Source organism: Patiria miniata, unplaced genomic scaffold (genome assembly GCF_015706575.1).
Source record: "Patiria miniata isolate m_02_andy unplaced genomic scaffold, ASM1570657v1 HiC_scaffold_26, whole genome shotgun sequence".
Classification (NCBI taxonomy): Eukaryota; Metazoa; Echinodermata; class Asteroidea; order Valvatida; family Asterinidae; genus Patiria; species Patiria miniata.
Window position 1 is genome coordinate 18,144 of NW_024037065.1, and position 17,297 is coordinate 35,440.

The 17,297-nt window shown below is 41.9% G+C and overlaps 1 protein-coding gene across 1 annotated transcript; it reads right to left on the reverse strand.

Moving 5' to 3' along the window:
- Nucleotides 1-5,714: 5,714 nt before the first annotated feature.
- Nucleotides 5,715-17,230, reverse strand: LOC119734025 (F-box only protein 7-like). Its single transcript, XM_038207402.1, has 9 exons — nucleotides 17,079-17,230; nucleotides 12,514-13,090; nucleotides 11,948-12,179; nucleotides 11,512-11,577; nucleotides 9,845-9,934; nucleotides 9,137-9,189; nucleotides 8,852-9,010; nucleotides 8,281-8,426; nucleotides 5,715-6,434 (listed from the first exon to the last, which is right to left on the reverse strand). The coding sequence occupies exons 1-9, from the start codon at nucleotides 17,177-17,179 to the stop codon at nucleotides 6,197-6,199; spliced, it is 1,662 nt and encodes a 553-aa protein (XP_038063330.1). The 5' UTR covers nucleotides 17,180-17,230; the 3' UTR covers nucleotides 5,715-6,196.
- Nucleotides 17,231-17,297: the final 67 nt, after the last annotated feature.

Consider the following 17,297-nt stretch of genomic DNA (forward strand, 5'->3'; position numbering starts at 1 on the left):
AATTTCAGGTAAAATAGGTCAAATACATGTATATGAAATTTTACCCAATAATGTCACAATTTTGGCCAAAATTTAGCGAATTTTGCCGGTCTGAATATTAAATCATGCCCCCAAAGCATCCTTAAGCGTTTCTGAGTAATTTGGAGAAAATTCATTTTTTGGCCAAAATTGAAAAAAAGTAAGGCTAACCCCTTACATTTTTTTCAATTTTGGCCAAAAAATGAAATTTCTTCAAACTTGCTAGGAAGATACCTCAGGGTCCCTAGAACACGTTTCAACTCCTTCATCGGACAGATAGGCCTTTAAAAAGGAAATATTGCGTCCAAAATTTCATGTAAAATAGGTCAAATACATGTATATGAAATTTTACCCAATAATGTCACAATTTTGGCCAAAATGTAGAGAATTTTGCCGGTCTGAATATTAAATCATGCCCCCAAAGCATCCTTAAGCATTTCTGAGTAATTTGGAGAAAATTCAGTTTTTGGCCAAAATCGAAAAAAAAGTAAGGCTAACCCCTTACATTTTTTTTCAATTTTGGCCAAAAAATGAAATTTCTTGAAACTTGCTAGGAAGATACCCCAGGGTCCCTAGAACACGTTTCCACTCCTACATCGGACAGATAGGCCTTTCAAAAGGAATTATTGTGTTCAAAATTTCAGGTAAAATAGGTCAAATACATGTATATGAAATTTTACCCAATAATGTCACAATTTTGGCCAAAATTTAGCGAATTTTGCCGGTCTGAATATTAAATCATGGCCCCAAAGCATCCTTAAGCATTTCTGAGTAATTTGGCGAAAATTCATTTTTTGGCCAAAATCGAAAAAAAAGGTAAGGCTAACCCCTTACATTTTTTTTCAATTTTGGCCAAAAAAATGAAATTTCTTGAAACTTGCTAGGAAGATACCTCAGGTTCCCTAGAACACGTTTCCACTCCTACATCGGACAGATAGGCCTTTAAAAAGGAATTATTGCGTCCACATTTGAGGTAAAATAGGTCAAATACATGTATATGAAATTTTACCCAATAATGTCACAATTTTGGCCAAAATTTAGCGAATTTTGCCGGTCTGAATATTAAATCATGGCCCCAAAGCATCCTTAAGCATTTCTGAGTAATTTGGAGAAAATTCATTTTTTGGCCAAAATCGAAAAAAAGGTAAGGCTAACCCCTTACATTTTTTTTCAATTTTGGCCAAAAAAATGAAATTTCTTGAAACTTGCTAGGAAGATACCCCAGGGTCCCTAGAACACGTTTCCACTCCTACATCGGACAGATAGGCCTTTAAAAAGGAATTATTGCGTTCAAAATTTCAGGTAAAATAGGTTAAATACATGTATATGAAATTTTACCCTATAATGTCACAATTTTGGCCAAAATTTAGCGAATTTTGCTGGTCTGAATATTAAATCATGCCCCCAAAGCATCCTCAGGCATTGCTGAATAATTTGGAGAAAATTCATTTTTTGGCCAAAATCGAAAAAAAAGTAAGGCTAACCCCTTACATTTTTTTTCAATTTTGGCCAAAAAATGAAATTTCTTGAAACTTGCTAGGAAGATACCTCAGGGTCCCTAGAACACGTTTCCACTCCTACATCGGACAGATAGGCCTTTAAAAAGGAAATATTGCGTCCACAATTTGAGGTAAAATAGGTCAAATACATGTATATGAAATTTTACCCAATAATGTCACAATTTTGGCCAAAATTTAGCGAATTTTGCCGGTCTGAATATTAAATCATGCCCCCAAAGCATCATTAAGCATTTCTGAGTAATTTGGAGAAAATTCATTTTTTGGCCAAAATCGAAAAAAAGTAAGGCTAACCCCTTACATTTTTTTTCAATTTTGGCTAAAAAATGAAATTTCTTGAAACTTGCTTGGAAGATACCTCAGGGTCCCTAGAACACGTTTCCACTCCTACATCGGACAGATAGGCCTTTAAAAAGGAAATATTGCGTCCACATTTGAGGTAAAATAGGTCAAATACATGTATATAAAATTTTACCCAATAATGTCACAATTTTGGCCAAAATTTAGCGAATTTTGCCGGTCTGAATATTAAATCATTCCCCCAAAGCATCATTAAGCATTTCTGAGTAATTTGGAGAAAATTCATTTTTTGGCCAAAATCGAAAAAAAGTAAGGCTAACCCCTTACATTTTTTTTCAATTTTGGCTAAAAAATGAAATTTCTTGAAACTTGCTTGGAAGATACCTCAGGGTCCCTAGAACACGTTTCCACTCCTACATCGGACAGATAGGCCTTTAAAAAGGAATTATTGCGTTCAAAATTTCAAGTAAAATAGGTTAAATACATGTATATGAAATTTTACCCAATAATGTCACAATTTTGGCCAAAATTTAGCGAATTTTGCTGGTCTGAATATTAAATCATGCCCCCAAAGCATCCTCAGGCATTGCTGAATAATTTGGAGAAAATTCATTTTTTGGCCAAAATCGAAAAAAAGTAAGGCTTACCCCTTACATTTTTTTTCAATTTTGGCCAAAAAATGAAATTTCTTGAAACTTGCTAGGAAGATACCTCAGGGTCCCTAGAACACGTTTCCACTCCTACATCGGACAGATAGGCCTTTAAAAAGGAAATATTGCGTCCACAATTTGAGGTAAAATAGGTCAAATACATGTATATGAAATTTTACCCAATAATGTCACAATTTTGGCCAAAATTTAGCGAATTTTGCCGGTCTGAATATTAAATCATGCCCCCAAAGCATCATTAAGCATTTCTGAGTAATTTGGAGAAAATTCATTTTTTGGCCAAAATCGAAAAAAAGTAAGGATAACCCCTTACATTTTTTTTCAATTTTGGCTAAAAAATGAAATTTCTTGAAACTTGCTTGGTAGATACCTCAGGGTCCCTAGAACACGTTTCCACTCCTACATCGGACAGATAGGCCTTTAAAAAGGAAATATTGCGTCCACATTTGAGGTAAAATAGGTCAAATACATGTATATGAAATTTTACCCAATAATGTCACAATTTTGGCCAAAATTTAGCGAAATTTGCCGGTCTGAATATTAAATCATGCCCCCAAAGCATCCTTAAGCATTTCTGAGTAATTTGGAGAAAATTCATTTTTTGGCCAAAATCGAAAAAAAAGTAAGGCTAACCCCTTACATTTTTTTCAATTTTGGCCAAAAAATGAAATTTCTTGAAACTTGCTTGGAAGATACTTTAGGGTCCCTAGAACACGTTTCCACTCCTACATCGGACAGATAGGCCTTTAAAAAGGAAATATTGCGTCCACATTTGAGGTAAAATAGGTCAAATACATGTATATGAAATTTTACCCAATAATGTCACAATTTTGGCCAAAATTTAGCGAATTTTGCCGGTCTGAATATTAAATCATGCCCCCAAAGCATCCTTAAGCATTTCTGAGTAATTTGGAGAAAATTCATTTTTTGGCCAAAATCGAAAAAAAGGTAAGGCTAACCCCTTACATTTTTTTCAATTTTGGCCAAAAAATGAAATTTCTTGAAACTTGCTAGGAAGATACCTCAGGGTCCCTAGAACACGTTTCCACTCCTACATCAAACAGATAGGCCTTTAAAAAGGAAATATTGCGTCCACAATTTGAGGTAAAATAGGTCAAATACATGTATATGAAATTTTACCCAATAATGTCACAATTTTGGCCAAAATTTAGCGAATTTTGCTGGTCTGAATATTAAATCATGCCCCCAAAGCATCCTTAAGCATTTCTGAGTAATTTGGAGAAAATTCATTTTTGGCCAAAATCGAAAAAAAGTACCCCTTACATTTTTTTAAATTTTGGCCAAAAAATGGAATTTCTTGAAACTTGCTAGGAAGATACCTCAGGGTCCCTAGAACACGTTTCCGCTCCTACATCGGACAGATAGGCCTTTAAAAAGGAAATATTGCTCCACAATTTCAGGTAAAATAGGTCAAATACATGTATATGAAATTTTAAATGTCGACGATTTTTTCCCAAATCTTTTATATATTTGGTGTTTGTATGTTGATTGATGCTCCTCTTTCCTTTTAGAACATTTCTGTATAGTTTGAATAAAATTCATTTTTCGGACAAATTTCATCAAAAAAGTAAGGCTTAGGCCAACGAAGGCTCCGGTTTCTGGTATGCGCGCGCGTCGCCGTAGCCATGCGCGTCGGCAAAATGAAAACGTTTTTTTTTCAATAAAAGGTGATGTCTCAAAACCGCCAAACTCACTGGTTTGACTGGAATTCTTCTTTTTTTGGCCTTACCCTTGTACTTTTCTCAATTTTGGCCAAAAAATGAAATGAAATGGCTTAAAACTTGCTGGAAAGATGCCTAAAGGACCATAGAACACATTCCGATGTGATTTCTGGACACACGTGCTTTTCAAAAATAAAATTTCCGAAAATTTGGGGTGAAATCTGTCAAAACTAATGATTTGTTTTCCTCTAAATGTCGATGATTTTTGCCCCAATCGTCAATATATTTGGTGTTTGAATAAGGGAATAAATGTGTGCTCTGGAGGTTTTTATCACTCGTTTAATACCGCTTAGAGTCTGGGTGCTGATAATTACCCGAGCCGGAGGCGAGGGTAATTATCAGCACCCAGACTCTAAGCGGTATTAAACGAGTGATAAATACCGACCGAGCACATATTTATTCACATTCAATTCCAAAAAAATTTCAAATAATTCGTTCAAAAAATCCCGATTTTGTTCAACAAGTTCACTTCATGCTTTTTGAAACATCCCTCTAGCAAAATAATGGAGTGTTCAGCTGGCGAGTAAGATGTAAACAACCCTTTTATGGAGATTGACGCGCGCGTAACATGTTCTGCGCGATGTCACGCAGAACGCACCTGGGGCGTTGCGTTTTGAATTTAGAACTATAAAATTCTGACTCGCTTGTAGTGTTGCGCATGCCTACGTGAGGATTGTGAACGTTCAACCAATGAAACGGTAAGAGGCACTGGATTTTTAGGAGTCCACATTTTATTGTGACACTGGAAAAGTGTTTCAGACCAGCTAGCCATGTCTTTATCATCCGTTTAATACCGGCCACGTGACGGGCTCTCGACCAATAGGAATAGCTAAACTGTCTGAGGTATTTATGAATACCGGTTAATTGTTGTTTCATTACCGGAAGTAACTGATAATGTCACAGCAATTGACTGGAACTATGATAGTGTAGTAACATTGCCTACACTATCAGTCAATGTTTGTTACATTATTGGTTAGTGATACAATATCGGTTAATTTTTGTGACATCATCGGTTGGTGACACATTATCCGTTGGTTACTACATTAGCAGTTGTAACACAGCCTTTCTGGTTGAGAAAAAAAAATAACTAAAGTACGCATTTTACAACATTTTTCATAACCAGGAGAAAATTATGGATGAAATTTAAGCCTGTACGAAACATCAATTCAAATTGTTAAGTATCGCGGGTTTGCTCAGTGAAGAACCAGTTAGTTATTTGTTAACTTTTACAATGTATTTACATTTTGCATCATATTTTTTTAAAAATTGGTGTGGTCCTCAAAAGTACCGGTCAACTTTCATCCTGAACACGCAACCGTTTTGGATATTGGAGTCTTGCAAACGACGTAGTGCTTCATTTAGACACTTTGAACACACGCATTGGTTGTGTTGCGTGTGCCTAACTGAAGATAGTTAAGAAAGTGACAAGTCACCTGTCAGAATCCACATTAAAAAAAAAAGAGACAACATTTTTTCAATGGAGTCAAAATTGCATATGAATTTTTTAATAGTTCTACACAAAATCAAAAGAGAGATTCTTATTCAAGGGGTAGGTCAACCAATTTTTCCATTTTAAAAAGTCTGTTTTTCTATTTTAGGAAATAATTATAATTCAACAACAGATATAACAACAAAAACTCAATTTATACATCGTACATAGTGTAGTGAAAGTTTAATGTTAACTTTTCTACAGAATTTCAACAAAATCTTCCAAAACTGTACATCATGTGTGAAATTGAACATATTTACATATTTTTTTTTAAATCTCAAAATGGTTGGCATACTTGAACACACACCTTAGGTTTTTTTTTCTCAAAAACCTAAAGGCAACTTCAGAAGGTGAATGTCGTCATTTCTTTTCCATTTTTGTGTTTCCAGAACAGAAAATCAGTAGCCTTAAAATTGTGTTAAAGCAAACTAAAATGACTTGAAAATTAATCGACAAATCTCATCAGAAATAGAAACCCCTATTGCCACTCCCTGACGAGCGCCCGCCCCTACCCCCTTGGCCGCTACCCAGGGGATCCCGACGGTTGGGGACCCGAGGCAGGGGGTTCAGGATGGGGTCTCTGCTGGGAAATGGGACGATGTCTGGGCCCGGAAACGGGATGATGGCGGGGTCTCTCCTGATTGGGAGAAGGTGCGGTGGGGCCAGGCTGGCAAAAGGGTCCAGATCATAATCCCCACCTCTGTGAATTGACGAGAAAAAAGACAGACAACTGACAACTTAGCACAGTTAGCCTGTCAGGTTTAGTGGTAGGGGAGATGATGACTAGAGCAAGCCCGGTCGGAATGGGACAAACCATTCAATCAGGCTGTACCAGATGTTGACGGGAAGGGTATTAAAGGAAGGAGGGAGTGGGGGATATGGGGTACTAAACCGTTGCCTGGGGGTAGCCTGAAATGTTGGTGGTGGGAGAGGTAACGGCTAGAACATGCCAAATCTGAATGGGACACACCATTCAACAAGGCTGTACCGGAGATGGTTAGAAAGGGGGAGGCGTGATCGGGCGAGGGAATTTTTTGGGGGGGGGCATGATGGGTACTAACCTGTAGCATGGAGGGTAGCAAGGCAAGTTAGATGATAGTGGAGGTGGTGGCAAGAACATGTTCTGTCTGATATCTAGGCCATGCAAGTAATGCTAGTCTGGAGGGTAGCCGGGTATGTTTGGTAGTAGGGGAGGTGGTAGTAAGGGAGGTGGTGGTAGGAACATGCCTGGTCGGACATCAAGGCTGTACAAGAGATGATAGGGGAGTGGTGGGGAGGCGCTGAATAGGGGTGGAGGTCGATGGGGTTAGAGGTACTAACCTGTAGCCTGGAGGGTAGCCGGGTATATTTGGTTGTAGGGGAGGTGGTGGCAGGAACATGCCTGTGTGACACCTACACTATACAAGAGATGATAAGGGAGTGGTGGGGAGGCGCTGAATAGGGGTGGAGGTCGATGGGGTTAGAGGTGCCAACCTGTAGCCTGGAGGGTAGCCTGGCATGTTTGGTAGTAGGGGAGGTGGTGGAAGGAACATGCCTGGTCAGAGACCTACACCATACAAGATGTGATAGGGGAGTGGTGGGGAGGTAATGAATAGGGGTAGGGGTTGATGGGGTTAGAGGTACTAACCTGTAGCCTGGAGGGTAGCCTGGCATGTTTGGTAGTAGGGGAGGTGGTGGAAGGAACATGCCTGGTCAGAGACCTACACCATACAAGATGTGATAGGGGAGTGGTGGGGAGGTGATGAATAGGGGTAGGGGTTGATGGGGTTAGAGGTACTAACCTGTAGCCTAGAGGGTAGCCTGGCATGTTTGGTGGTAGGGGATGTGGTGGAAGGAACATGCCTGGTCAGAGACCTACACCATACAAGATGTGATAGGGGAGTGGTGGGGAGGTGGTGAATAGGGGTAGGGGTTGATGGGGTTAGAGGTACTAACCTGTAGCCTGGAGGGTAGCCGGGCATATTTGGTGGTAGGGGAGGTGGTGGAAGGAACATGCCTGGTCAGAGACCTACACCATACAAGATGTGATAGGGGAGTGGTGGGGAGGTGATGAATAGGGGTAGGGGTTGATAGGATCAGAGGTGCTAACCTGTAGCCTGGAGGGTAGCCTGGCATGTTTGGTGGTAGGGGAGGTGGTGGAAGGAACATGCCTGGTCAGAGACCTACACCATACAAGATGTGATAGGGGAGTGGTGGGGAGGTGATGAATAGGGGTAGGGGTTGATGGAGTTAGAGGTACTAACCTATAGCCTGGAGGGTAGCCTGGCATGTTTGGTGGTAGGGGACGTGGTGGAAGGAACATGCATATATGCCTGGTCAGAGACCTACGCCATACAAGATGTGATAGGGGTGTGGTGGGGAGGCGGTGAATAGGGGTAGGGGTTGATGGGGTTAGAGGTACTAACCTGTAGCCTGGAGGGTAGCCTGGCATGTTTGGTGGTAGGGGAGGTGGTGGCAGGAACCCCTAGGCTATACAAGAGATGATAAGGGTGTGGTGGGGAGGCGGTGAATAGGGGTAGGGGTTGATGGAGTTACAGGTTACTAACCTGTAGCCTGGAGGGTAGCCGGGCATGTTTGGTGGTAGGGGATGTGGTGGAAGGAACATGCCTGGTCGGACAGGGACAGACCGATCCATCAGGTTCCTGCGATATCTTTCCAAATCCTTCTTGTTCTTGTATTTCTGCTTGTAGAGCTGTCAAGATTAACGGCAAAAATGGCATTGCATTGAATGGATAAATAAAATTCTTCATTTCTAATTTTGTGCAATTTAGCACCCGTTTTACATTATCTACTTTCTCATCATGAATCCAAACATCCACACAGTTCTGGGGTGGCTTGGGGCGGTACAGGGAGCAACAGGCAGGGTAGTTTAGGGTGATACAGTAACAACTTGGTTCAAAAATTTGCTTTGTAATGTCTGATTTTGGTAACTCCCAGGATCAACCCGTTCCACTACTTCATTATGCTGTCTGACTTTACACTAATACAATTTTGGAGAAAAAAAACATGGTTTAAAAAGCACAATTCGGAAAAAGAAAAGAAAAAAGTGGGACCATGTGTATGGGCATAGTGCCCACTACTGTTATTTCACAGTCAATATTTCCAAGTGGTTAGTACCTCTCTCCAGTCAAGACTCTGCTCGGATTCCTTGCAGCCGAAGTCTCGCAGCAGGAGCTGTCGCCATAGCGACCTGTCGGCGGCCATGTTGTAAAAGTGGTTGCAGACCTCTGACACGTTGAGTAAGCTTCGCAGGTCGAGGAAACTCAGAATTAGGAGCTATGTAAGTCCAAAAGGGAAAAAAAAGGAATGTTATGGTTAAAGTTGCTTTCTTTAAAATAGATTAAGCCTAGCACATTTACTTCAACTTAAATAGATAATTGTTTTTGAACTACATGTACTTACTTGGATTTCAGGGAAAAGAGCCAGGAGTCCATTCAGAGGAACAAGACCCAACTCTGAATAAAAAAAAATAAAGGATTAAATTACTTAATTAGTCAAGCTGGACCGTAAATGCTCAGTTTAGGACATTACTTACTGACTCAGTCAGTTATGCATTTACAGGTAGTACAGGAACCAGGAACCAGACTGAAAAAAAACCGGGTATGGTACCCCCGGGTACCCGTTAAAGAAACCCAGCCCCAAAATAATTCAGGTCGTGAAAGTTGCTGTTCAGACTGTTCATAAAGGTCTGCAGCAAGATGCAAGTGTGTACGGTGAGCTTTGTAGCTTTACGGTGTACACTGCAACTTCAGTGAGCATCATAAATGTGAAAAATGCTTTGTTTTCCCGTGTAGCCTGGCTTTTTCTTTCTTTTCTTATTTTGTTCAAAATTCCCCACAAATGACATGCAAAACCTTCCTCCTTTCATAGTCTGAGATGTTACCAAGTAATTGGTAACAAGTACGCGTGTCGTGAGTCAGGATGTGCGGGGGGGGGGGGGGGGGAGGTTTTTACTTCACAAGCGCGTCTGCCTCATAAATATGGACAAGGTGTAATAAAAAGATTGGATCCTGTCAGTATTTGTATTTATAGGCAAAGGAATCAATTTACAGCTTCACTTTGTGTCGACTATCACTCCATGTTTACATGTGGACTATGGAATCGAAGTACCTGATCTTGTGGTCAGCAGCAAGGAGTAGGCAATGGAATCCTTGAATAGCCTGGATAGCTGTGGTAGGTTGGTGTACACGGGCTGTTCCTCTACACAAACAAACATGGAGAAATGTAAACACACCACTATGAATTTGAACATTAGATGGATTCTATAGAGTTGGTTTTAAGTATCAGCCATTGTTCAACAGAGCTTTAAAGCTCCGTAACATTTTGATATATGTAAGCATTGCAGACTTTATGCGACCCCGCGCGCCAGCCAATCAAAGTCGACTTTAGAAATTGTGACGCCGTTTCGAGCAAAAGTATGGCTTAAGCTGCTGATTGGTCAATTGGCTGCCATGTTTTTGTAAATACAACAACGGGTTACCAAAGACCCATCCGCTGAATGGTCAGAATCGAGAGATCCAGGCATGCAACTGGGAAATCACAAAAAAAGAGGAAATTCAAATTTTCCCCAGACTTTGTACAGTGTTTTTCTATTTTCAATGGCGCACACATGGGAAGTAAAAAAAGAGGAAATCAGCTGATCCGAGGAAAAGTTGCATGCCTGGAGGTCAAGGCGCAATCTTGTTTTGCATAATTAACGGCCGAATCTGCTCGTGTATCAAAGAGGCTGGCTTTGCAAGTGGCTATTCCATAGACTACATGTAAGAGCTGGTGGGATGGGGCCAAGATTGGCTTTGGAATTTTGTTCCCTACAATGCAACCAGTCCCGATCCCAGGGAAATTTAGTCAAGCCCCCACAGTGGTAGAATGTGCTATCAGTAAGATGTACAAATCCAGTCTTGGGAACTTTGGCACTCTAACCCAAGAAATGCTGTAGCATACCTCTAGCGAGTGCTGTACAAAACATGTAGCTTTAAGCTTGCAGGAAGTATGTTTGATGTTTCTTTGGTCCAGATGCCATATATAGACTTTCTCAAGACTGAATTTGATTCAGTGAACACGCTTTTCATCAGGGACCAGCTGCATCAGGGAACCAAATACAAATCCCATCTTGGACAAAGACTATCGAGCTAGACAATTTTGCCAATGTGTTAATATCCAGGTAACATTCAAATCAAACAAATCGTTTAAAGGTAGGGTAGATGATATTTGTCACTTGTGCACTTTTTTCGGTTGACGCAACAAAAGTGCTCAAAATCTAACGACGGGTGCTGAACAACTAACCTGACCAAGTTTCAGCTCAGTGAAAACTGTATATTCAGAGAAAACAATACTCTAGGATCTCAATGACAATTCAAAAAGTGCTGAGTCATGTTTTGAATTGCGCCCGAAAACAGTATCCGCGACACCTTCTCATTCAGCCGATTGCAGCAACATGATGTCATGCACTATTAAACTGATGACTAATAGCAACCGTGTGCGCATGTCAACGCTTGCGCTCACTCATTCATGGATTCGCCGAATTGCAAACCAACTAGTAACGGGAATTTCCAAATATGTGTCACTTGACGCATCTTTGGAAATGGCCTTCTTTTATTGTTTTCTTCAAAATGACAGCATTCCAGAAAGAATAATTTCACAGGAAGTTTCCTGCCATTACTATCTTTAAACCAAGTAAGCTTTTCAACAATAATTTTGCCAGCCACTTTTTGGATAGCTGCAAATGATCTACTCTTACCTTTAAACATTTTGGCATAGTGGAAGAAATAATTTCTCACCTAGGCTAGTCACATATTCACTTGGATTCAACTGCAAAGTAAAAGACGTCTTTCCAGCTGTTACGCCTGTATTGGGAAAGCCAAAACAAACGTTTGAAAAGAGGGAAGAGTTTTCAACTGAAAAAAAAATATGATTGACAATCACTGATTTGTGTCCTAGTGGTACCGTATTGAAAATATGCTCAAGGATGTAGTCTATTGCTGGTAAAATTTGGTCCGAGTTGTCGCGACCATTCCTCTGAGTTCTTGGTCCATGCAGGCCGAACACTCACATCAAGAAGCAACACCTTCAAGCACATTCAGAATAACAATAGTCACACGTACATCGCACCAAAGGCGCGATCGAGCCGGTACGCACGCGCACCCTTGTCCGTCCCACTGGGGATTACGAAAGTAGTCACAAAGTTCACGCACAGAATCCACTGGGTTCACTCACCATACACTACCGTCTGCTTCCCGACCGGCACGCACGCAATGCTACAAACAGCACCCTCTAAGGACGGGTGGCAGTAACGCAGCCTGTGGACCCCGCTGACCCTCCAACTGGCCGGCATGCTTGCCCTTGCATCATCAACAGAGGGCGCTGTGGGCTGTTTCTTGGCGGAGGTGGAGGTGCCAGGCCTGCTATCTTCCACTTGTGAATTGCTCTCACTGCTGTCTGCCACGGGCTGCATAAAATGTTGACAATTTAGAAAAAAACTGAAAATCAGTGAAGTTGCAAGTGGTGGTATGAGTGACTCGTAATACAGCAAACATCACTTGATGCATCTTTGGAAATGACCTCCTTTTATCGTTTTCCTCAAAATGACAGCATGCCAGAAGGAATTATTTCACAAGGAGTTTAGTGTCATTACTATCTTTACACCAAATAAGTTTTCTAACAATAATTTGGTAGGTTACTTTTTGGATAGCTGCAAATGTTCTACTCTACTGTCCTTCATATACGAGTACCCTCAAGTGACAGCTTACAAAAGTATGACCCTTTCATACATGTACATGTACCTCTGTTTGAAACCCAGTCTCCACCATCAATACATGGAGGACAATGCAGAGTGCTTCTTCTAAAGTTCTTGGTCTGTTCCCCGAATACAGCGCTCTCAGCCTCTGCGGTATCAGGCAATCCGTTGCGCTCCGACACAGCATGGGTTCTCTGACCGACCTCGGCGCAACCTCATTTCCATCTTCCATCCTTGCTTGGCAACCACTTGGGCCTTGCGACTTATCTGTTGTTGCTGACATCGTTCGGGTTGAGTTCAAATCTGGAGTTGCAGGAGTTCCCAATTGGCTCTTGTTGTTGGGTGTTCTGCACGCCCCTTTGGAGGTTTGGTTTTGTGGTGTCCCATCGTCAATTTCCATAGACCCAACACAAGCTGGCTCCGATCCTGTCTGCCCAGTCCCAAGACATTGGGAGGCTGGGGCTTGATCTACTTTGCTCCGAGATCTGACAGCGCCCTCACTTGTTCTGATGATGCGCAGTAAGTCTCCCGATACGATACCACAGTGAGACAAGGGGGTGTCCGGCTCACTCACCAGTGCTTCTTGGCCATTGAGACTCAATTCAAAGCTCCCCACATCTTGACTGCAAAGGATTCATAAAAAAAACAAAAAGGTTAAAACTGGCCCAGCATATATTTCCTTAAAAACAAATCGACTGTGCTCAAATTAAATTGATCCCCGTTTTCCTGGCATGCCTGGAGGCCGCCATCTTGAATTCAAGATGGCGGCCTCCAGCACGACGAGGATCGGTTTCAAATTGAAGGTGAAATTTCTCTTTTCTTCCCAAAGGTATGTGAACCTAACCACCGACATTTGTTTTTTCACTTCCCACTGAAGCCTAGGGGCGCATCAGGCAGTTTGAGGACTGTTTTGGGGGTGAAATCTGAAGATTTTAATAGGGGGTACGAGTGAAAATGGTCAAAAAAGGTTATTGGTATTAATGCCATGTACTCTAAGAGTAAGATCCTAGGACCCTACTATTGCCAGACCATCTCCAAATGTTAAAAGAGGCGATTCGTAGAGTCCTAGTTACTCGGACTAATTTTGATGTACATTTGTGTACTTAGTAGTAGGAGTTTCGTAGTTAGTCAATAAATTCTTTGGTGATGCTGTCTATGGGGCTCCGGGAGCAGGGGTAACATAACAACCAACAACATAAGCCTAATGTAGCATGGTTAGCTAGTACGTAGCTCCACTTGTGTGGCCTTGGTACTGCTGCGCTGTACGTTAGGCCACACGTCTGCTTTCCCGACTTACTGAGGAGTTTAGTCCGAAACTGGCGCATGTGGACTAAAATAAAAAAAAGGTTTCCAAAATTCTCGAAAATTTTAAAGAAAGATAACCTAATCTACTAGGAGGGCAAAAAATGAGAAATCATAGGCCTACAATACAACCGTATGCAGTGGTATGTAAACAAATGCCCCAAAAATGTGCGCCAGTGTTTGGACTAAACTCCTCAGTAAGTTGGAAAACCAGACGTGAGCCCGAACCTACAGCGCAGCAATAGTATTGAGGTCACACGAGTGGGGTTAGCTTACCCCTAGAACTATGGGTATTACACGTAATACCCATAGTTCTAGGGGTAGGGCTAGCTGGCTGGTTAGCATGGTTAGGGTAATCCTTATCTTGGCGATCGTGTAGTGTAGGGCCCGGTTCCTATAACTTATAAGGGAACAAAATCCACTTTAAAATTATTAGACCCACCAAAGTAGTTGGTGACATTCTCAATAAACAGGTATGTCATACATGTAGATACAGGGCAGGGTTTTGATTTTTTGAGGGAAATTTGGGGGTAAAATGAGGATGACAGCGCGGCGACAACACGCAACCCGAAAATAAAGATGGTGATCACTGCGCGATGTACCGTGAGCATGCACGGCGCGCTGAATCGCAAGGCACAAACCGCGCAGGAAAATCATGATTTTTACCCCAAGAAATTGTTCAAAATTGCAAAACGGGTGTCGTTAGAATTGAGAAAAGTCTGCTTTTGATAGTAGAGGTGATTTTTGAGCAATAAAGAACATTTTTGACTCTAATTTGATCAAAACAAAACAGGGGCCCTACACTTCATGATCGCCCTTATCTTTTTAAGGACACAGGTCTCTATTTTCACAAGATCTGTTCAAAACTGACTTTGCAGATGACTGTCCAGTACCAAAATGACTTTTGCAGTCTTTTTTCTGCAGAAAAACTCATGTTAGTTGTAATTCTGAAAGCACTTTCAAAGAAAAGACTTTCCCACCTTTTTTTTTTGCAGTTCATCATCTTGCTTTTTCTATCATCTGTTTGCCATTTTCGTCTTTAACCCCTTTTATCAAAGCCCTGCCCTCTTTCTACAAAATTAAACCTGCTGATATTCCAGAATGTGTCAGTGCAGCAACTCCGTCATTGTCAACTGTGCAAATGTGTCAAGAAGTATCAGAATGTCGCTTTTAAGTGTCATTCAGTCAGCTGTTTTGGTGAGTCTTTTATTTTATTTTAACCATACAGGGGCCTAGGGCATGTAGGGCCTAGGAACGGGGTCCTAAAGGATTAGCATGGTTAGCCTAGGCCTAGCCCCACTTGTGTGGCCGTCGGTATGCTGCGCTGAACCTTTGGCCACACACCGTGGTACCGCGCGCTACTGAGGACGAAGTTTTCATAAAAATTCAGGGCAGTTTCTTACATTCTCAGTTTCTTACTTTCTTATGGTTGTATTCTATGATGTCTCACCTGTCACTTCTGGGTAGACCCGTGAACGTGGCTTGTAAACTACGCCACGTTCTTATGTCATTTCGAACCTGGCGAACGTGTCCCTCTGACTCCCTCCGTTACACACACTGAACGTTATTTTGCCCATGTAATAAGTACTCACATATGAAGCTGTCTTGAATTCTATTTGTACGTCAAAACTTGCATTTGACGACAATTGAGGAAAATTCTGGCCCCGGTTCATGAAGTCCGTTCGCTACTGCTAGCTGCCATTTTCTCCCAACTGCCGCATGCGCATTGCGTTTTATTTTCGTATGATTCGACGGCTGTTTACTGTCGCAGCTAAAACAGACATCGTTTTAGACAAGTTTCAAGTCCTTTCCTCTCTCACCGCACCGCACGCGGTCGCACGTGCGCCCGCGTGTGTGTGCACACACGTACTGTACACGAGATAAGCCGAGCAGCCAATCGTCTGCGGGTTTTTTTTTTTCGGGGTTGCGACATGAAACAGCCGTCAATCTGTCCAAGCGACTCAGACGCGTCCGGGGTTATTTGTCAGGGTCAGGTTAAAATCTAATTTCTACACGTTCGTATGGGTCTTTACTGATGGGCAAATTTCGTCGAAATTACACAGCCGAAACAATCGGACGGGCAAATTTAGATTTCTAGGTGAGTACTCAACACCCATACGGAATTATGTATGTCGGATCGATTTCGCCAGGTTCGAAATGAAACAAGAACGTGGCGTTGTATACAACGCCACGTTCACGGGTCTAACTTCTGGGATGCTTAGGTCTAATGATGTTCCATTTTCCGAGATATTCTTCAATCTTTCTGGAGTCCATATGCACTCGTGAAACGTCTGGTGATGGCAGCCATTTTGAATGGGACAAGAGATGACCTCAAGCTGTGACGTCGCGTGTATGCAAATTGCTTGTCGAGCGCGCGAGGGCGCGAGTTGCAAATGCGACGGCTGTTTCCTGTACCATGCATTTATCGTCAGGGGGCCACGTGCACCGATCTCTATTCAGGATCTACGGCACAGAAAACAGCCGTCGCATTTGCAACTCGCGCCCTCGCGCGCTCGACAAGCAATTTGCATAAATGCGACGTCACAGCTTGAGGTCATCTCTTGTCACATTCAAAATGGCTGCCACCACCAGACGTTTCACGAGTGCATATGGGCTCCAGAAAGATTGAAGAATATCTCGGAAAATGGAACATCATTAGACCTAAGCATCCCAGAAGTGACAGGTGAGACATCATAGAATACAACCATAAGAAAGTAAGAAACTGAGAATGTAAGAAACTGCCCTGAATTTTTATGAAAACTTCGTCCTCAGTAGCGCGCGGTACCACGGTGTGTGGCCAAAGGTTCAGCGCAGCATACCGACGGCCACACTAGTGGGGCTAGCCTAGGCCAAGACCTTTTCGAAACGAAGTGGCTATCGTTACAGCAGCCGTTGTTTAGCGCCTTCTACGATACTTTTTTGATACGCACGCAGGTATATAATTATTTGTTTCCCCACGTTTTAGCGAGCAGTTCGACTGCCACTGACTGCTCAGTTGATGGTAGCGGGATTTTGCACCGCGAGGTTGCGGGTTCGCATTTCAGTTTTGCACTCGAATTTGTTTCCTTTTCTAACTTGAGACTTTGGAGGATTTTTTTTTAAAGGGAAATAAAAGTCCCAATTTCATAACGTTCATGACGTTCAAATTCACTTTTTTTCCTTCTAATTTTGTATTTTCTTCTCATGTTTTTATAAAAGTTGCAGCCTACCGACGACAGAAAATGGGAAATGCGTTACGGCTGCCGTAACAATAGCCACTGCGTTTTCGAAAACATTCAACTTTTTAGTTTTTTTTCAAGCGCAATTTACCCGAAAGCTTGAGCCACGGATTCTTTTACTTCTGCTACCGTAGGGTCGCCTTCAAAATCTACTTTTTCTGTTCGACCTCCTGATCTTACTCGTAACTTCATTTCTGGGCATTTATTTGTTCGAAAACCACGTCTTCTTTTCGTTGTTCTTTTCTACCAAGTACCCTACAGCATACGATTATAAAATTGGGGAAGGGCGCCTCTAGCGGTAGGTAGGTAA

Coding starts and splice junctions, on each gene's coding strand:
- LOC119734025 (XM_038207402.1), bottom strand. CDS start 17,179: ATGAAGTTACGAGTAAGATCAGGAGGTCGAACAGAAAAAGTAGATTTT. Junction 11,578..11,947: donor GAAGCAGACGGTAGTGTATG/GTGAGTGAACCC, acceptor TTCCCAATACAG/GCGTAACAGCTGGAAAGACG. Junction 9,011..9,136: donor CTCTTTTCCCTGAAATCCAA/GTAAGTACATGT, acceptor GGACTTACATAG/CTCCTAATTCTGAGTTTCCT.